At 40.8% G+C, this 22,250-nt stretch overlaps 1 protein-coding gene across 3 annotated transcripts in view; it reads right to left on the bottom strand.

The window, feature by feature from the left end:
- The window catches only part of TOX3 (TOX high mobility group box family member 3), an 85,461-nt gene extending 64,456 nt beyond the window's left edge, over window positions 1-21,005 (bottom strand). For 2 of the 3 annotated variants that reach the window (XM_074913578.1, XM_074913579.1), the window contains exon 1: window positions 15,141-15,248. In XM_074913578.1, the coding sequence (XP_074769679.1) occupies window positions 15,141-15,242 (102 nt within the window). In that variant the 5' untranslated portion in view covers window positions 15,243-15,248. Of the gene's footprint in view, window positions 1-15,140; window positions 15,249-20,288 lie in introns of those variants that run through there. The other variant, XM_074913580.1, reaches the window with a different exon arrangement.
- Between the last annotated feature and the right edge of the window lie 1,245 nt (window positions 21,006-22,250).

Below are 22,250 nucleotides of genomic sequence, written 5' to 3'. Positions count from 1 at the left end.
TATGAATAAGTATAAACAAATAAAATCCTATCATTAGTATTAAGCAGCTGAAGTAAGAAGAACCATTACTTTGGATAATTGGGGCTTTGAAGAAAACTTTTACACCAGCTATAGCCACCTGCTTCAAAGTTAACTTCAACAGCAAATGAACTCACACTTCAAAAAAGGACAAAGCTAGAACCCTCTTAAAAAAAAAAAATTAAAAAAATATATATACACACACACTGGGTTTTAATCACACTTTAATTGCACAAAATTAAGTATCTGTCCCAGGACATATTAAGGAACAGCAGCTATGGAAACTGAGTAAGATTTTTGCACTCAAACTGCCTCATAACCAAGCAGCAGATCCTCACAGTACATTTCAGAGTTCAGTAATTCCCAGGAAATCATGCTGCAAATGCAAATACTCAAGACCTCTGAAAATGAGGCTACTGGTGTCCAGAAAGAGTCATCCATTTAAAACCTCAGAACTAGCAGGTATTTTCTACTTTCTCAATTTTTCTGGACTTCTAAAATCAATCTACAGATTCAGTGAGTCTGGGACTCCAGTTCAACCAAATAATTGCTTCCAAAAACATCAGCCTACCATGTTCAGCGCTACAAATGAGCAGCTTTCAAAGAGATCCGTGATTTACCAGATCTTCGACTATTGTATCACACATTGGGCCATCTCTTCTGTAAACACTAAGTGAACTGATTCCACCCCAGCTGAAGAATTCTCAAGATACTGTTTGTTGACTACTACTCTGTTTCACCCTTATTTAATGCAACTTCTCAAAGAAAACCAAACCAGAATGCAATGAAACCAGACCATCTCAGGACGTTCCCAGATAATCTTTGTTTAAAATGAACAAACATGCCACCTCAATTTTTTTATCACATAATAGACCAGGAAGAGGAAGTATATACAAAATAATTGTAAGAGCAATTAGAACAAGATAATCATCATCATCATAGAGGACACTAGAAATTTTTCTGTACAAGTAGGTAAGAAATTATGTTGTTATTTTTTGCATACTGGACTAAAACCAGATACAAATGAACATCACAGTATAAAGCATAATACCTGGGAATACTGCATTCTAAAAAGCTTCTAATTTGTTTACATAAAATTGATACACGAGTTCTTCTAAAACTGAACCCCTTTTAAATTAACTTACTGATTTAGCAACTTTAAGATAAGATAGAAGTATCCTTGCAACTCTAATCAAAAATATTCATTTCATCACTGCATCTGCAAGCACAAATACTCTACGACAGCTGTATAAAATGCATCAATTTGCTACCAAAATGGGATTATAAACTGGATTTTTCAAGGAAAGATTGAAAGAATGTAATTATGTTGTACCTATGTACCTCTGATATTAACTAGTAATCCATAATTTAACTCTAATCCTTAATTTACTCTACTGTGATTCCACTTTTACCATATATATAAAACCAACTAGTACTGTCAACAGTTTTGCTTATATTTAAAAATGAAGAGGCTATGTTCTTACAATAGCAGAAATACCAACTGTATGAGGAAATCCAAGTCTTCCCTTTGCCACACAAACAAATCAGGTCAGGCTATGAGTAATTAAGTGTCCAAACTTCAGGTGGAGGAGTATATCTTCAAAGAACCACATAGTTGTAGTAGCTGATTCTTCCTAGGCTTGAATATATACAACAGTGCTGGCAGGTGGAACATTTTACACAGACAAGACTACATACTCCCTCTTAATGGATTAAAGGCAAAATAAAGATATCCACTAACATCATTTTCATTTTTTCTGACCTCTAAAGCAATAGACTTACATTGCTCAAGAACACAAATGGATACTAAGATGGGCTGCAAATTTTTGCAAGTGTTTCATATACCTCTCTGAAGGACTGCTGAGTTCCACTGCCCAAACACTTTCTGAAAATCAAGTTCTCATTCGAATCTGCAAGAGCAGAATATTTTTTAGAAACTTGGAACTGAGGCAGTTACCAGTTCGCAGAGCATAGAGGTAAGGAAGATGATGATTATCTGATGTGCACTCTCAAAACACCCACATCAGGACAAACCATCTAATCATTTGATACCACACTTCTACAGACTGTCAGCCTCCTAGATGTGGATTTCTCCATCATCTCTTTCAAACACTTAGAGGCCTCTCCCTCCCTACCACCACCAGGGAAAAGCATGCCACTTCTGAAGGAATAACTAAGTAATCTCTCCCTCTTCACAGATACTAGGTAACTCCCCAGCATCTTCAAATCTCATTTATAACAGTTTTCCACTATAAAATTAAACTTCAGACACAAATTTTCTTTACTAACTGTTATACATAGCTCCAAAATCATTGTTGAGTCGTAACTATCACATCTATGGTTGCCTTGTCCTAATCAGAGACTCACTTGGGATCACAGAGTGCACAACACAACTTCAGTATCGTATCTTTAGGAATGCCAACATGAAGACTAAAAGAACTACGTTAAACAAGATTAAAAGTACAGTTGACCCCACAGTCAACCACAGTATAGGATATTTAGCATAAACTCAGAACCTTAAAAATGACTCCTTTGTCCCCACTAATACTGGAAGGCTGCCTCAGCACCTCTGGAAGATAAAGGCTTTCTGCTCATTCCCAGCCTAAGCTCATAGCCAGTGTTTATACAGCCACACTTGTAACAACACTGTCTTCTCTCTCACCCTACTGTTTCCAGTATTACTGTTAAAGCATAGATACTTCAGGTCTCTTATGTCTTCTTTTCTTAAGAAAGATAAATTCTCCAACTGTAAGGTACTTATTTTAAAAAAAAAAAAAAAATCTTTGCTGCCAGACCTGCAATTTTATGTGTCAGTTCTTTCACACTTCAGAAATGAAGATTATCTAGACCTTCCCAACTTGAAGCAGCTGAATGTAGCATTTTGCTTCATTTTCCTTTGGTATCTAAACTGGAGAAAACATAATAATGATTCATCTATTTAGTAGAAGCACAGGCAAAGCCAATTGGAGACCATTTTTATGATTGCCACTGAGGCAGATGTGCTGGTTCTGGTAAGGATGAGAGGCCAGATAGAACTGGTGCTTTTCAGCAGCCAGAGTAACGTTTATCAACATTACAGCCTGTCCCCACGTAACATATTATCAGTACCGATTCCTTTGTTTTGTCAGCAGGTACAAAGAAGTGGCTTTATCCTTTTAGGAAATGAACGGTTCAGTGCCCAAGAAACTACTACTTCAAAACACATCCTCCGAACTGATTTTTTTCCAGCAAGTTTATGAAGCTCAATTCAAAAGCAGAAACATCTCTCCTCTTCAAAGGGTATGCTCCTATGCAAGAGCAGAATTGCACCCATTTCTTTTGAATCCATAGAAGATTTTAGAAAGTAAGGATGAGAAAGAAAAAGTTGAGTATGTTTTAAATCAGTTCTTACATGAAGTGCAGTTTGTTTTTCTCATTGATTGGGTTTTTTTTAAGATAAACATAAATCATCTTCAGAGCGAAAACTTCAGTAGTTGGGATCAATAAAGCAACTGGCCTTGCTCTAGCATACTTACTGAGATACATCATCTAAAAGCTTATTATTTCTTATTTCTAAAGATCCCTGGCAACTCGAGTTTCAGAAAAAGGCTGCAGATAGGAGCTCCTTTGCTTGGGTGGCATAAGCCAAACAAATGGAGAAGCAAAGACGAACCGGTCTATTTCTTTTGATCAAATAAGAACAAAAGATCAGTTCTGCAAAATGTATAGGAAATCTTTAAGTGTGAATGACATGTAATCTTCATTCTCTTCTTCCCTCCCTGCACCTCCCCAGAAAAAACCCACAACAAAAAAACAAACAGCACTCAGAGCTGCAGGAAGTTTAGGAACGCAAGCAGACTGAAAATACTTGATCCTCAAGTTGTAAATATTTAGCAACGTTCCCTATCCACCATTCCCTCTTTCTCATTACGGTGTTTCACAGCCATTTCTCTGTTCTTTTTATTAATCAACAAATGGCAATTTCCTTTGGCAACAGAAAATGCAACTGCTCAACTGCTTCCTACCACAGCAGTGTGGAAGATGAAGTAAAATAGTAAGACTCAACAAAATAAAAAGAAATGGAAGAACTGTAGCTAAAACTAAGTAGGAATCAAAGATATTTGTCAAAATTCTGTGCCAGATTTGTGGTGCTCTTTCACATTTATTTTAAAAGAAAAAGGTTACGGGGTGGGGGGGCAGAAAACAAGGCGCATGCTTGATATCAGTTCTCACTCATGCAGAGAATAAACGAAACAGAAGATCTACAAATACTTTATATAGTCTAGAATTATATGGATAGCTATTATGTTCTTATGATTTCTAGACTTTATTCTTTCATGTGCATTTTGAATATTCACTCTATTGATGTCACGGTACTTTAATGGAGTTTATTACCACTTTTGAGTCACAGAAACACTGAGAACGAGGCATAACAACATAATGTTCACCTGCAGTTAGTCATATTATGAATCAAGCTCTGTCATCACTGTCTCTCAGTTATGCCTCATGATAGAATCACCTTAAGAACTTTTATTTAGAATAATTCTGCATAAACACACAAATAACATGGACTATGATGCAGAGTGTGCTACAGTGGAATTCAGTGAATTAGCAATCCAAAAGTTACAAGCAATGATAAAGAGCCCCATGATCTCCAAAGAAGATGTACATATCCTGATTAGCGGCAAATAGCCTCTCCCCACATTTTCCAAGCAGTGGAAGATTGTTACAACTGATGCAGACCAATACAAATTGTCTGCGCTCTAAAAATTTGTAACTGTACAACAGTTACATTTTTGATTCAGCATTTATTAGTCACATGTATTACAAGTAACGGCTGCCGATCTTCTTTACAAAAAAAACCCCAAAGCTCAAAAACCCACCCCTTTAATACAGTATCAAGTGAAGAATCGGGATTCTTTTCTGGTATGTAAACTCTCTGCCAGACTATTAAGAAAAGGGCAAATTCTGAGACCTTCCTTGAAAAATTGCTATTTACTAGAGACAAGAATACAGGAAGATAGGCAGCATACTTGTATGATATGTTATCGCCAGCAATATATTTGTGCTGATAGAAGTCAAAGCCAATCTTCACCGTCCTTACTCAAACACTTTCTAGCAAAGACAGAAAAAGACTGCTATCCTATCACAAGTTGTTTGCTGACTAAATTTAGAAAAACAGTTTGCTACTTGAACTGGGCAAGCTATACTTGCAGATTGAGGCAAAATAAACATAGAAGCTCACAATACAATTTTATAGCTGTATTTTGGGAAGAATTACAGCAAGACTGATCGCTAAGCTGTACACTGGACATACCACAAATCTGTGTATGCAATATACTGAAGTGTTATAGGTTTGCCCACTTGACTAGGTATTTAATGAACATAATTACTATGTTTTCCTTTTATATGATCTTTGATTGATCTCTCTGAGTTATATTTAGACCTAGATTACATTGCCTGCCTTTCACCTTGTTCAGTCAGAGCTACACATCAAATGAAATTCTGTCCCAGTTGTGGGTGGCTCAAAGAATTTCAGGTTGTTGCTGTGTGCTACCAGCCAGCAAGTCCAATCCAGAGCAGGCAACAGAGCCATGGGGACATGAGAACGTTGCCCAAGGAACGTGCTGACGCAGAGCATGGTCCAAGGATCCCCTCACAGAAAAGGCACTCACAAAGCTGATTCCAGAATGGCAAGATCGTAGAAGCAAGACAGCATCCCTGTAAGGCATGATGACTGGGAGAGCATGGGATACTGAAACACTTCACTGAAGCCACTGATGCACATGTCTGATTTAGACATTACTTTAAAAAGACCAAGGTAAGACAACCATCAGAACTGAGAATGCACATATGTACAGCTTGCCAAATCCTTGAAACAACAATTACATATTTTCAACAAGCCCTATGCACTTTACAAACATCATCACAGATCCCAGCACAAAGCTATTATGTTAAAAAAGGCTTAGACAAAGGTATGAGAACAAAACAAAGGTGGCTTTCCTCACCAGTGCTTCTGCTATGTCATAAACAACAGGTAGATCTCTATCATGAAAGCAATGATGCAAGCCACTGTTTAGGAAGCCAGGCTGCCTTGTATGACATAACATCTGATTTAACACTCCACATGCACTCGGGTCTCCACTGCACCACCATGGGAGCATAAAAATAACTTTAAGTAGGTTTTAAAAATGTCAGAAGGAAAGGACAGCAGAAGCATCTGTTAAATCTTTTTATTTAATAATATCTTGTACTGGTAAATTATTGGGCAGGACAAAATAAATTGACACAAATCACTTCATTTTATCATTTGAAATACAGTTACTGGACACTCTCAGAAAATCACAAAGTCACATAGGTATAAACATATTATTTACTTTAATGATTACTTAGTCGTACAAATCTAAACTAGGCTCTCATGTTTGCACCTCACAATCTATTTACATTTGTGGTATGTCCAGTCTTGTTTTTACTTACAGTTCTGCTGTGAAAAAGAGCAGAAAATGCATTGTAAAATTCTGGTTATCTTGCAACATGTATAAAGTAGCCTTTTTTTTTTTTTTTTTTTTTTTTTTTTTTTTTTTTTTTTTTTAATGTAAGGTTACTGTATTTCAATCCATATCAACCAAAACAATAGGAGAAGAATGAACCATGTTGGGTTGTGGTAGGAAACCACAACTATCAAGTTTTTCACCAGAACAAATCAATACCATGATATCCTCATAGTTACAAGGCCACCTATTATTATCATTTCATGTACATGTTTACCAAGGACCCACAAAAGCAACAGCATTAACCTACTAAAGCAAACAGGATGACTATTTTCCCACTGCCTAATCAAATTCTTATTTAAGGAAGCAAACTGCTTGAAAAAAAGAGAACCGTTAATCTTCTATCAGTAAAACAGTTTACTGATAAAAGTACAGTTTAACGAAAACACTTTTATTAATAACAAAGAAATATTGAAATACGGTATCCTAAACCATTCAAAATTCAACTACTTGTATATGCCATATGACTACAAAGAGAGCAGCATAAAAAGAACAGCAGATTAATATGATCTGCTCTGAAAATAAGCTACTCCACTATGCAGCAATTGATTTTGCATGGTTTTAACACAATTTTTCATACCAAAATGAGACAGTTAATCAATATCGAGGTGTTTAAATATGTCCTGAACCTACAAACCTTTATATAATTCAGTGACTTTAAATACAGGAGTTGTCCCACTGGGATAGAAAGGATGATTCATACAGCTCCGGTTGTTTCTATGCGCAGGTTCCTTGCAAAAGAAACCAAACCAAACCACACTGAAAAAAACCCAGACTAATACTTTATTAATTTGTATATCTAAAACGATTTAGTTTTTAGGTCCCCATCTAATTTCTCTTACATTAACTGTACACAGAACTACACTGTAAACTATATACACTTTGAATCCCAAACACAGAAGAGTTTCTCTTGAAAAAATTTTCTTAAGAAAACCAAATGGAGAGATTAAGACAACTCACTTCAAGTGACCAAAACCATCTACATATAGACTTCATTTTCCACACATCCTACCATACTGGTAATTTTACATATTGCAACCTTTTGTTAGGTTGCCTGGCTGATCAGAACTCTTCAGAATATTAAATATAGAGAAAAGAAAATATAAATGTAAATCTGTCTGGTTCAAGCTTGTGCTTTAGCATTATGATTTTATGTAATCATCAATGACATATTTTGTAAAGCAGATGAGGAAAGTGAGGAGATGCCCATGCTATTGTCTACGCAGCTCATGTCAGCCAGTAGCAGATAAGGTCATGACAACAAAAATAAAAAACAAAACAAACAAACAAAAAAAAACAAACCAAAAATTTTTAAAAAGCAGAAGACAAACAGATCCCTCACTTCAGAGGTTGCCAGTCCAAATCCTGGCATTTCATCCCAACACACCCTACATTTTTAACTTCACTATGTCACAACCCACTCTCTTCCCTAAGACTTAGTCTTAGCTCTCACAAGTCTTTGGCCAGGAATGATGATATATGGTCATAGTGACCCAGACAGTAAGAAGGGCTATAACTTTACAACAGCAAAAAATAAAACATCGAATTCATAAGAATTTCTCCCATGAAATGCCAAGAGCAGGCCTGATCTAATACCCATATAAGTAAGTGCAAGATGCCCATTTTGAATCAGTCTCCAACAAGCATAAACAAAGCTGAGATAGAAGTGCCAGGAAAGAAAATAAAAGTAGATTTCTATCCATGACTATTTTTATTTTTTTAAAATCAAACTTAAGAGGGATATTAAGGTATACTTTCAACTTGCAGTTTTTGAGAACGGACTGCTACTCTTTTTCCTCTTGCTACTTACACAGGGTTTTTCAACAAAACATGGGCTGCTGGGCAAACTGGCCGTGCAGGAGTAAACAGAGAACACTGATGCCAATAGCTGGCACATGAACTATACAAACAGACTGAAAACTAGATGAACTGTTTGTTTAAAATATTTTTCATTTTCAATAATATGCTAAGTCTAGTTTTAGTAGCACACCTTTTCCAACAGAATTGAGTCTGCAGCACTGGTCAATCATATCTCCAGCACTCTGCTCAAAACTCAGATATTTTTAATGTGGTGAAAATAGTATTTTCAGGCTGTCTGCTGTTACCATGAAGTGTTTGACAAAGTTCATGAAAACATCTGTTTGGATACCTGAGGTACCTGTGGCAGCAGCAGTTGTATGGCAACAGTCTCCCCTTTTGGTTTTTCTACCTCAGCAGCCCTGTAATGCCTGATTTTTCACTATATTATTTCAGATACAAACAGAGAGAAATACATTCAAAACAGAATTTGGATTGGTTTGACATGTGCTAACATGCAGTGGAAAAGATATGAAATAGAAATCTTGTTACAAAAATAAATAATGAATAACACAGCAGCAAGCATGATCTCATCAAAGTCTTCATCTGAACAGAGCACAGTGGCAAAGACCAGAAGGCTCTTGTGTGACATTGTTATCTAAAGTCCTGATTAGATTTTCACCTCAGAGTTCTCAATTTTGGTAGCAATCATCGCAAAGATACTACAGTGACTGGCACTCTATAAATACATCACACAGACAGGTAACGGTATAGAAGACGGCTATCAGATAAGAGTTTGAAGCATTTGAAAATTCAACCCTGCCATTAGGTCTGTACAACAGTACTCAATTTTACAGCAGGAGAAACGTGATTACAGATAAAAAGGTAGGATTAGTGCTGTACAAATTCTTCCCCTCTTAAATTAGATTATCATAATTCACTAGCATTACTTAGGTTTTTAGGGAGTGTCAGAATTCAACAAATATATAGGCATGTATTAACTGTAAATTTAATAAAAGCTTGCAGCACAACCCAAAGGTCACAGTCTGATTGGCCTCGCTTTGCCAGACACTGCACAAAACTGCAACAAATGAGTCACACAACTTACAGTCAATGCAAACTACTCTCAAGTATCTGCCAAAGAATACAAGCTGTTGTTTCCTGTGTTTCTATTTTAGATTTTATTAGAAATTCATACTAATTCATTATAGGGTTAGGTTGGACACTGGAGCTCTGCATGAAGTACAACATTTGATGCAGGCCATGCTATGGGAATGAGGCTCTTGCCATGCCAGTGGATTTAGTCCGTATTGCCTCACTCTAGAGCCAGACATGTAAATGGGTGTCTGTGTCCATGGCGCACACACATCAGAGTTGCGACTGCTACAAAACGTCATTATTTTAAAATACACCCACTAGTAATTTCCATACATACCATAAATACTCCAATTACCTCTAAGCATTAAACTCAAACTCTTCATATATTACTGTACATTATTACAAGTATCTTACTAATACAACAGTAACCCATTGTAAAGAAAACATCTAAAAAATATTTTTTTTAATTGACTTCTACTAAGTATACTTTGTATACAACCAACTCCTTATGTCTTGGTAACAAATGGTACATTCAGGATAGGAGTTGCATTTTTTGAGCAACAGAAAAATTGTACACTACACTATCCAATTAGTATCTCCACTATACATGCTCATTCTGAGCAACACAAGCTCTTGCACAGCTCCTGCCTTTGGCATATAGGGGTTTCCTTTCACGTCTAGCAGCTCTACAAGCATGTCATGGAACCTGTGGAATGATTACTCCTGAAACAGCATAATGTAAACTGTGGTGATGATACAAATTATAATTTTTATTCTTGTGGATATACTCATCTGATCATTGCACCTTCTCTTCCAAGCACTGGGAGTGATATGTGCAACATTTTTAGTGCTGCATTGGGCAGCCAAGTATTTTGGGAACTTTTTTTCTCCCCGGCAGTAGTTGACTGTGTAGTCCTGAGTTTTTGAGATATCAGAAGCAGGGGAGGGCTGTTCTAGCAAAGCAGCAGTTCAGCACACTTGCCACATGTGCCAGAAGACCAATGGGGAATACTGATGATAAAACAGCATTTATTGATTTGATAGTGCAACAGAGAGTTCCCAATGCTTGACTTAAATTGTCTCTACCAAGACCCTTATTTGTGTCTCTGCTTATGCACCTCTACTCTCTAGTTTGTGGGAGCTCCTTGGTGCTTTCTGGTGCTCTCCCACCACCTGGGGCCACCTCGGTCATGGTCAGACTGTAGGTACACGCATGACCCCAGCAAACGTCAGTCACCAGAGACTACCTCCTCTGCATGAGCCGAGAGCCCAGATGTAAACTAGCATATATGCAGGGCAGATGAGTGAGCATGGAGCTTTCTATCGTAACAGCATACATGCACCCATTGTCTTCACCATCTGCTATATGAAAGAAAAACCTATGCATATACAGCCACACTAAATTTGCAAGCAGAGTAATTTTCAACCGTTTGCATAACTGTAATCCATTTTTTCCTAACAACACACACTAATAGGAATGACTTATAGCCCCAGTTTAGCATGTTACTAAACTACTGCTGTCTTTACTTTACCTCTGCAAGAACAAGATAACCTTCCTGAGCTTCCTTTGTAAAATGCAAAATATTTCAGCCAAAAACATCAAGCTCTGACATTCACATATGTATGCTAGTGCCTGAATTAAAGTATGTATGTTTGAAATTTGTATCCTTCAAGGACAATCTGTGTAGAAGAGATAAACATTCTAAAATGTAGACAACTAAATAATGAAGTAAGGATTCTGGAATATTTAATAAAATGATAACTCAAGCACTGAGCTGTATGTGTTTAGGTTTTGAGTTTTCCCTTTTTCAAATTGCATTATAAGAATTATTGTTCCTTTAATTAAAAAAAAAAAGTATTTGCTATGATGAATAGTAGTTTCCTAAATATTTTTAGTACAAGACATGTAATTTACTCAGTAAGTGAAAAAGTTTGTTTAGAAAGAAATACTCAACTATAGCGAATGTCCAAAATCATTCTCCATCTGCAGAACCATAAAAGGGCTCAAAACAGAAGCAGAACTTTTTACAACAGCTGGTCTCTTTCAAATTCCTGTAATTTTTATAACTACTTTTTGGGACTCTTCTAGAAAGAGGCAGACCATGATTTTGCTTGGGCAAGTCCATGAAGCAGAGGTGTATCGCTGTTATCCTGAACCACCACCAGTCAGACACATGCAGGGTCAAGTTATATACTCTCACACCAGCATTGAAAACTTATCAAATATGGCCCTGATCCAGCAAAGCACTTAAGCACATGCTTTGCTTTAAACATGTAAGTAATCCTATTAGAGTAAATGAGATTCAGCATAAACCACTGGACTGAATCTCAGAATACCTTGGTTGTAGCCCTGATTATGTCAGTGACCTTGGACAAATCACCATATTTCTGTGTCTTTATTTTCGCTTTTGCTCTTTATGTGGGTTTACCATGCTGCACACTATCTCAATCTGGAATTTTCTAGAAACCACATACTACAACTAAAGGCAGATACTTATGCATGTTAGTCCATTTTCAAGTGCTTGTCATACACTCAAAACTAATGCTCCCCCCCCACACCCCGAAAAATGCAAGATGTCATCTCCTACCCTTAGGTCTACTTATTCAGTACTGACAACCAATTTCAAAAGCATGACATTGCTCTTAGAAAGGAGTTGTGGAGGAGGAATCCAACTGAAGGGTACCTGCAGGTATGGGCCAGGACACCTCCCAGGCACGTGTGGTTACAAGCCCAGGACTTGCGCTGCAATTCCCTCCCGCTGCTGGTCCCCTGCTCGCAGGGCAACACGAGATCCTGAGTCCTGCTTGGGGATTCACGGGTCAGTCTGCCACGATTCTGCCAGTGCCGTACCCACAAAAGGAAAGAACCTGTACGGTCCTGGGAAAATCTGTTTAAAGCATGCAGGTCGAAGACAGCATTGTCTCAGCGGGTGCGATGCATTTACACTGGAAGGCTTTATGTTCATTTTTAGAAACTGCGATACAAGATACGGTTTTCCACAGGTAGGCCACATGCCATTAACTCTCTGCCTTAACGATCCTGACAGTATTTTCACACAAATAATTCTGCTTTTGCACAGGTATACAACCACGCAGCATGTTTACTCTTGCCATCACACTTCCTGCTTCCCAGCAGTTGTCACAGGCAATGTCACTGTCACAAGGAGAATATGGATTCAGCTCCTAACAATGAAGCAGGCACGGATGAGTGGGCAGGACACTCAAATGAGTTTCAGAAAGACTTGAGGTGAAATACTGTCCCTAGTGAAATCAATAACAGTTCTCCCATTTACTTCAGCGGGGTAAATATTTCAACCCTTTTTTTTTTCTATGCCTTCTGGCCATCTCAGTGCCTAACAGAGTAATCATTTATTTTCCTTAGGAACATGGGGACAGAATGGATGAAAAGAGAGGGATGGAGGGAAGATTTCAAAATAAATGTACTCTTTTCTTCAGAATAATTTTTAAAAAATTACAATGATTCCTATAGTTAATTATAGATTAGATTATAAACAATGTAGAAAATGAGATTAGACTAACACAGTTAAAACCCTCCTTTCTAGGAACTCATTCACAAATTCCTCTTCTGTCCTTGAAACACCTGTACACCACATTGCTGCTTTCCCAGCTGAGGCAAAGAAGAGCTCACAGCAACAGCAACACCATTTCGCGTGTGTCGATCTGCTCGGATCAGGCCTTTTGCATACAAAGATATCTATTATAAGGCACACACATCATGAGCTGTACTCCGTTAATTAAAATATTTTCTGCTGCAGATTGGAAGCCTGGCCTACAAGATACTTGCCAAAATTACGTTCAGGAGCACAGCAACTGAAATGCGTTTCTGAATAGGTCAAAAGTTAGTTACTTTTGACTTTTTCTGAATGCACGCTCTGTTCTCATTGTACGATGAAGGGAAATACAGTCAAAAGGTTATATATAACTGTGCATTTGCAGCAAGTTAATGGACACAATAAACTACTGGTTTTCAGAAAACATTCAGGATTTTGGACATAAAAAGGAATAAGAACCCATACAGTAACCTGTAAGAGAGCCCGAAAGCATGCATACCATGCATAACACAATAAAGTCACCGAAGAAGTGCAATTTCCAGTAAGCATGCTGTTTGTCAGCAAGTGTTGCAAGTTTCCAAAATTAGTTGGCATATCAGACAACAGTGAACAGTTACTACGCATTTTAGAGCTCCTGAAGTCCTTAGCAGCATTCAAAGTTAAGGTTGACATTTCATCTTTAATTCATGCTCCTGTGCCTTTCTATATTAACCACTAACAAAGCAGCATGCCAAGAGCCCGGCACAGGGAGCATGCGCTGGGCAGGGGCTGAGCACGCTCCCCGCAACGCCCTCGGCATCGCCAGGACGGCACATCGCTGCCTTTGGGCGAGGGACGCTGCTGCCAAATCCAGACGGACAAACTTGAACATCGCGGCAGCCGAGATGGAGATTATTGTAAAGAGCAGCAGAAAAGGACGCTCGTGACATCTCCGTAGAGGCAGTTTCGCTACAAGAAAGTTTTCTTCAACTACTGAATCTCTTTATTCGAGCCCACATTATTTCTCTCTCTGAAAAGTGATCTTTGTGTCTCATCAAACTTTACTCATTTGGGAAGGATTCCAGAAAGACAGGCTTTAACGTAAGTTTAGACCCCGTGCAGCACCCTTCTCTTCCCCAGCATCTCATACAGTGCCTCACAAAAGGCCCCAGAGGTTGGACAAACATAGCACCAGGAAAAACACAGTGTGAAAGGGATCTTTATGTGCATGTGTGAGGGCCCAGTGCTAATAGCTCAATGTGCTATTGACACATCACAGTGCAAACAGCTAAGTCTTTTTCAAAATAGCGTGAGTCACAGTGTCATTCTTAACTTTGCCTTTCCCAGATTTGGGTAATTTGTGAAACAAATCATCCCCGTACATTAAAACGTATTTTTGTAAATGAATGTAGCCCCTGGGAGATGACTATTGCTTCTGACTGTAACGTTTACTCCATCAACTACACATGCCGCAGAGAAGGTGCGAACAGAAAGAAGTGGTACTGCAACTTCTCCGCCAACCCTCGTCAGATCAAAGCGCCTGTTCTCTTCCCGTGCTAGCAGCTGATGTACTTTTAGATAATCCTCCCGTTTGGCACGACCCTTCAGCTAGAGCCTAGCCATAACAGAGCTGGAATCATCCGCAAGAGCAGGGCAGAGGGAGGCGTCCCTTCCCCTCCCTCCCGGGGACGCCCGAGCTCCACCGGGGCGGCCGCGGCGGCTCCAGCCCGGGCAGAAGTTGCGCAGGTCCCGGTCCCGGCCGGAGCCGCCAGCGGCTGCGCGGGGGCGGCCGCCTTTTGTTCCGCGGCCGCGGGCGGAGGGGCTCGCGTCCCAGAGCTGCCGGCGGGTCTCTCGGGGTTTCCAACTCGGCCGGAACGCCCGAGCACCGGGCCGAGGCCTGGCGGGCGGGTCCCCCGGGGCGAGCCCCGCCGCGGCCGCCGGCCGGAGGAGGGAGGCGGCCCCGCTGCTCCGGCCCCGCGCTCGCCCGCCCGCTCCAACTTGCCGCCCCCCCCCCCCAGGCGTCCCCCGCCGCCCCGGGCTTTCGGGCATCCCCCGCCTCCCCGCCCCGACGGAGCCCAAACTCCGGCTCCCGGGGAGCCGGCCCTGGCAGCAGCGCGAAGGAATCGCTACACGCGGGAGTAATCACCTTGTTGTAGTTGTAGTAACCCAAACACTGGGCAAAGTCCAGGTTGGAGGGGTCTCCGGGGAGCGAGCTGCCCGCCGCAGCCGGGTAAAATCTTACATCCATGCCGGTGCTTTGGTCCAAGAAGTGCACTTGGAGAGACCGCCGGGAGGTTTAATAGATCCACCTTCAGGTGCCTTCCCCGGGGCTGGGGCGCGGGCAAACCGCCGAGGGACGGGAGCTGCGGGGCGCCGAGCCTTCCCCCGGCGCGGACCAACGAGGGCCGGGAAGCGGCGGGGGACAGCGAGGGAAAGAGGCGGCGGAAAAGTGCAGGTAAACAAGGAGGAGAGGAGAAGACAGGAGAGGAGGAGAGGTGGGCGGCGGAGCCCAGGTGGGTGCCCGTCCGCCTCGGCGGGAGGAGGGGAGGCAGGGAGGGAGGGCAGGAGGGAGGGCTGTTGTTTTTTAAAAGCTCAGTGCCAAGCCACGGGCTTTGCCTCCGCATTCAGGAGCAGCTGCTGTACACAAAGAAGCCACGCGCCCAGCGCGGACAGACCGACCGACCGCCGCAGCCTGCCCGCGCCGCCGACAAAGGCGGGGCCGGGGGAGCGGGGCACGGCGATGCCAGGGCCGCCCCGCGGCTGCCGGGGAGGGGGCCGCTGCCCCGGAGTCGGTGCAACAGGGCTGCGCAGCGCGGGGCGAAGTGCCGAAGGAGCCGGCGCCGCGCTGGCACCGCTCCCCGGGAGGAGCGACCGGCGCCCGCGCCCCGCCCGCCGCGCCCCGCCCCGCCCCTCCCCGCCCCCCCGCCCGCTGCCGCCCCCGGCGGCCGGTGCGGGGCCGGTGCGGGGCGAGGGCGGCCGCTGGCCGGCAGCGCTCCCGGACGGCTCTAGGTGAGCAACTTTCACCGCTCCCACCCGTTCTCGGCCTTTTCTTTTCGTTTCGGGGGTTTGTTGGGGTTTTTTGGTAACGCAGTTTATTGACTGACGCCGCCGCCGCCTTGCAGCGTCAGGTTGGTGGCAGAAGAGAGTTTCCCACCGTACTGCCAAGAGCAGGACTTCGAAGCACAGCAGCCTGACTCGCGGAAGCCTTCTTGAACTCTCACAGTCACTGGGTGCTGACTCAAAGCAATCCACTAATAATTCAAATTTGTTTAGCCAGTCACAGGTGCTGCACAGCTGTATCAGCTTTCCTGCCCCAAAATCCTGCCCTCAGACCTTTGGGAGGAAACACCGAAGCAGTCGAGAGGCCACTGAACCTCATGACTTGTGCCCTGCACACAAGGTGCGAGGAAGAAGGATGAAAAAATGCCCTTGGCCCAAGGCTCTGTGACAGGGAGAGAACTGCCTTTCTGGTCTAGGGCCGATTCCAGCGCAGTTACAACACAAATGGAAATACGTCTCAGTCAGACCTTAAGTTTACTCCATTTGGTCCCAGAATAGCAATGACAGCACAAGTATACAAGGTTTAACTGTACAACAGCAGCAAGACCTTCTCTGAAGGGCTCTGCATCTCTGCGCTGGCTGTCGAGGACAGATAGCCTGGGCCTGGGCTGCACCCCCCTTCTGACAGAGGCCTGCCTCGGAAGCACCCCCTTCACATCCAGGCATGATTCTGCACTGTCTAGATAGAAAACAGTCAATAGCTACAACACGCAGGAAGAGAACATCTTCCCAACTCCATTCCTAGAAATCTTGTTTTCAATATTTATGGTTGCACAAGTAGTTCCTGCTAGCACAGGAGACACCAGATCACCCTTTTTCAGGGTATTGATCCTGAAGTGTCACAGTCTGAAGCAAAGAAAGATCTCTGAAATGACATTTTGCACTAACAGCAGAATTAAACATAGCACAGATATACATCAGTATTTTCATGGAGCACTTAGAATTTAAGTTCCTGGAAAAATCTATGTGAACTGGTAAATGCCTTGGTAGAAAACAGGCATATTCTGTCAAATGCCTAATCCAATTTCATATTCATTGTTTCAACCGTTTTTAACCAAAGGGAAAAAAACCTGCAAAATCTACTCTTTTGCTAGAAAAGAAATGGTTGAGGAACATACAGCACAGAGTGTTTGCACAGGCACACCCCATACCTGTGGCAAAAATTATTTGTGCTCCTGAGAAAAACAAATTGTTCAGAAATAAAAAGACATTGAATCTGTTTCAGAAGGCAACATTGCATTAGAGCATTCTTCCAAAGCAGCGATGGAAAAGCGGTAGTGAATAGGCACAGCAAACGCATTTCAACATTCCAGCTGAAGTTAATAAAGTAATATCTGCTTTGTTTTATGCATTGGGTGACAAACATTCCTGTAAACCCAAGTGTGCATGTTAGAATAAGCAGATTCGCGGGTATAGGAACAGATCACTAGCACCAAGTTCTGAGGTGCTCTGCTGTATAAATACAGGTGTTTCCACAGACTGCTTCTCTCTGCTTCTCCACACTTTTAACAAAATCTGAAAGCATATTCCCAGTGAATTCAGAGGGAAATCGTTTCAGTGAGGAATGAACAGCAAATGATTCCAAATTGGGGATTTGGTCCCGTTGTCATGTTGAAAGGAGCCTCTGAAGGCTGCAGACCTGCCTAGTCCACGGCTTCTGGGTGCGTGTGGCCTGCGAGGCACTGGGGCTGCCTGACAGGGACCCCCAGACTGACCAGCCCAACTCAAATCCTGTCCTACGGCCTCGGCAGTGGCTGCTGCTCCCGAGCCAGCGGAGGGGGTGGGCAGAAGCACACAAGGTGCCATGGTGGGTGGGCAACTACCACCTCTACATTAGAAGTCTTAAATTCAGAAGATAAGCAAATAATGGTAATGAAAAATATTATTATTTTAAGTATTCTGATGGAATGTACTGTTTCCAACACAGATTCTTCTGAAAAGAACAGACACAACAGGAAAACACCAAAATGTTCCATCTGGATGTCACTGGCACAGGAAGTTAAGGTAAAATTGAGATGGAATAAATAAAAATTAAAAAAAAAAAAATCCAGCTAGGCTTTTGTCCCATAATATGATTTGGTGAAAAGTTTTGAATTACTATCTATTTATAAAATTATGAAACCAAAATACAGAAATTTGGTGATATTTCCAACCAAAAAAGTTCCAGTTCCTGACTATAATCTAGCTTTGGCAACTCAACCGAGTGCCCAAATTAAGTCTTTTGCAGAACTAGTAAGACTGCAGTGAAATTAATGGGTGATTTAAAGACAAACAGAAGAGAAACTGGGATATATATGCAAATTTGTTTTTAAACAAAATATTAGGTTTTATGTGATATTGTGCCAGAGAGAATTTTACAAACTAAAAACTTAGGCAAGTATATGTTTTCCTTTCTCAACACCTCTTCAGCGTAGTTTATGAAATAAATAAACTTGAGGAATCTCTGCTACACTCTAAATCCATATACATGACATCAGATCTGTTTGTTAGTAACAATGTATTTATCTCAGGAGGACATTAAAGATGGAGTATGAGCCAAAGTATTTATATCTTTTTGTACGTATTGCTTGAAAGGAATCCAGCTTCTCTCAAGCTATTCTCTTTAAGGTCCTTCAGTAAAACTATGGCTTTGGAATTCTACTTTTAATTTTTTTTGTCTTTCAGAGCAGTTGGAAATATGAAGTATTTGCAATTTTGAGTAAGTATTCCCTTCTTTTCTGCTGGTTTAATAAAAGTAAGCAATCTAGCTACAGTAAGCAGAGTACTCCAGTAATTTCCCTAGTCTTGATTTCAAAGAAACTTTTTGAAAAGCATTGTTCCATAAAGATTTGAGTGTATGCCTACTGATGCCAACAATTATGATTCAGACAGTAACACACAAACTCTGACTTTGTTCCATCTTCAGCTATACTTTCTCTGACTCATCATCACAATTCAATTTTAAAAGCCATTAGGAACACTCTAACTACTTTTCTGATGTAAGAGCAGAAACTATTGGAGTGAATCAGTCATATATAAACTTGAGAGTGTGCATGTACAAATTCTCTCTGCTGCCCTTTCAGCTTGCACAGGTAAATACTAATGTTCCAGCCTAACTGATTCCCACACAAGCCTGGCGAGTCCTTTTCTTTGTACCAGGACATAGCAAGGGAATGTGTTTAATGGTTATGGCTTATTTGCTTTAACTGGGACCCTTACAGACTCTGCAAACTACTCTGCAAACCCTGTGTCAGCCTCCCAGTCTGTAACACAGATAGAGTACCAGAGGCTCAGTAACGTTTTCTTTCTTTTTCCAATAAAGAAGTCAAAGGCACTGGGAAGAGATTTACTCCAGCAAACAGCAGTCAGGAAGAAACCTCAGAGCTATGAGCAGATACACCAGCTCCCCAAATGTATCCAAATGTTCTGACAGCCAGCCATCTTCCACAAGTGCTGCAGCTCAGCCACCCCTGTGGCCCTGGCCTGGCAGTCCCCTCACTGGCAAAGACAGCAAACAAGAGAGGGGGCAGGAAACCAGGGGGTAAGGGGAGAAGGGGTGGAATGAACCAAGGCTGGACCAAGACTCCTCGTTCCAGCTTCGCAATGCAAAATCAACATTTAAAAAGACCTGGCATTCATTTTCACAGTGCATGGTCCACATCTGCTGACTTCTGTAAGAACTGGGAGGAACAAGAGGAGATGGAGGAATACAACATCCCCAATGTCACCTGCTAAGGTACAGTGTCTTAGCCCCTTCCCCCAGAGCACATGTGGAGGCTGAAAGCGCACAAAACAACAAGGATGGAATACAGGAGGAGAAAATGACAGAGCACCAAGCAGGTCTGGTTTAGAAAATAATCTAAAGCCTCCTAGAATCAATAGGAAGTCCCTTTAATTGATTGCAATGGGCTTTGAATTAGACCTATATTCTACTTATCAAGTACAGCTGCTGAGAATCAATAATATTTTGACTTACCCCTCAAAGCAACAACTACACTGATAACTTCTGGCTAAGAAAAAATACAATTAACAGCATATTAATTTGTTAGAGTTTATCTCACTGAAGTCCCCTTCTCAGATTGGAGTCAGCTGGCATTTCTAAGTGATCATGCAGGCATGAATATCCTACATAAATGGGGCAGTAAAGTAAAAAACTTTTGTTCTTAGCATTAATTCAGATCAAATATTCATTGATACCTACATTTCTCAGCAAGTATCTCAAGCAGAGATCAATAAACACTTATTAGTGACTGACCACGTTTCCTGCAGTAAAGGAGGGAATGTCAGCCAGCAGATGGGAGCAGCCAAATAATCAGGGGAGCTGGGTCTAGTGCTTGTCTGCCAGATGATCGTTTACCTTCTTTTTGTCTTAGTTGCTGCATCTAGAAAAGTATGGATCAAAAGAATATTTTTTTAAAAAAAACTCATTCCTTAAAAAATATAAGTCATTATTTCAAAATACAAGCATGGAGTGTTGCAGGAAAAAAAAAAAAAATCACAACTGAAAGTTTTTGGTTTGTGAAAATTCTGTTTCTTTCAGGCCCAAGCCAGGAAATGCATTACTTTCTGAAAGTAGGAAAAATAAAATTATTAAACTTTTCAAACATTTACATGTGCCTGCTTTGATGTTTCTGTGGATTGCTGAAGCCTTTTATCTTGCCTGAAGTATTTTACTACCTCAACTCACATGCGACAATTTTATTCATATTCTAGCACCAAAAAAATGTATGAGTTGTTTACAGAGCAGAGACAAACACTAATACTGTTGAACTACGTTACAGCAAAAAGGTTTCTGCCACTTTAAAGAAAGTATTCCACAATTCTCCAAAATAACCTGTGTGTAATGGACAATATAGGATTACTTTTTGACAGAGTGAATATCCTGTTACTATTGACTGCCGTGTTACAGTATCCTGACATACTAGTATACAGTTATTGTGAGATAAAGACCACGTTGAAAAACAAACTGATTGCTCTACTGAAAACAGAAAAGGAACTGTCCAGTAATATAAAATTGACTTCTTTAAGAGAACAATGACTGGAACAGCATCATTTCTAGATTAGCATTAAAGAATAAAAGCTTTAACTGAAACTAAGAAATTGTTGCAATGTATTCCTTTCTTCCAGGGATGCCATTTTAAAGCAAAACTTGTAGAGATAGCTCTGTGTGTATGTGTGTGTGTCTATATATATGTGTGTGTGTATACATATATATTGCATTTATATCATCTGTTGATATAAAAAGCAGTGGAAACTGTGTTGTATGTTTCTGTTTTGTCTTTGTCCCCTCCAGTCCTCTCCACATTCATACATTTGTTGGATTTAAGCTAAAAGAATCGTTAAAAGGGGGAAAAAAGCTGCTGGCATCTACTTTTTAAAGGGAATTTACAAGGACAATGTCTACAGAAAGAAAAACATGCTCATCATGTGCAATCCAAATTCTTCTTTAATTTTCTGTATTAGGCTAAAGGAATTGGTTAGGCAGAAACTTTCATTTTACAGTAGAACTAAATCTAATTACTGAAAGAATTATTTTAATGAAATGTATCTGAAAAGTCTCAGTGAGATATGGTGAAGAGTATTTCCAGGTGAGAAAGGTAATCCTTGTATCTGCACCAGATTCATTCATACATGTTTTTCAGTTTTAATTTCATCCAATGTTCTATTAGGTAATTATTTGAAATGTACAGCATATAGCTATAGGACCTCTGATATTTTTCAGGTGCACACGTTTCATTATCAAGTATCTAAACAAGGATGTGGTAACGTTCCTGGAGTGATCAAGAAAATAATCTTTCTGTGATTTTCTGGGTTTAATGCAATAATATTTTATTTCCCCAAAGAGAGGGCACACTTACCCTTGAGAGCCTGTGTGGTACCCTGGGGGGTGTGAGCAGCAGTGCCCTGGCAGTCCCCAGAAGCCACAGAAGTGGTTGTATATGCTCTCAGTGACCGCAGTGCACATCTTTTGTTGGTGGGTATGGAAGAGATGGGCTTTTGGTCATCCTTTAGAAGCCACTGAAGGACTTGATAAGACACTGCCAAGATTTAAGGTAAAAAGCTGTGTATAGTTTTACAGTTATGCTTTAAAAATAAAAGTAATTATTTAAGAATGCTGCTGTTCTTATGTCCCTTTCAAATGTTACAGTGACTTACCATGATATTAATGTCACCTTCTACCAGCACAGGTTATAACATAAACTAATTAATGACCAAT

Source organism: Athene noctua, chromosome 9 (genome assembly GCF_965140245.1).
Source record: "Athene noctua chromosome 9, bAthNoc1.hap1.1, whole genome shotgun sequence".
Lineage (NCBI taxonomy): Eukaryota > Metazoa > Chordata > Aves > Strigiformes > Strigidae > Athene > Athene noctua.
The sequence above is the reverse complement of the archived record's forward strand: the minus strand, read 5'-3'. Positions and strand labels throughout refer to the sequence as shown.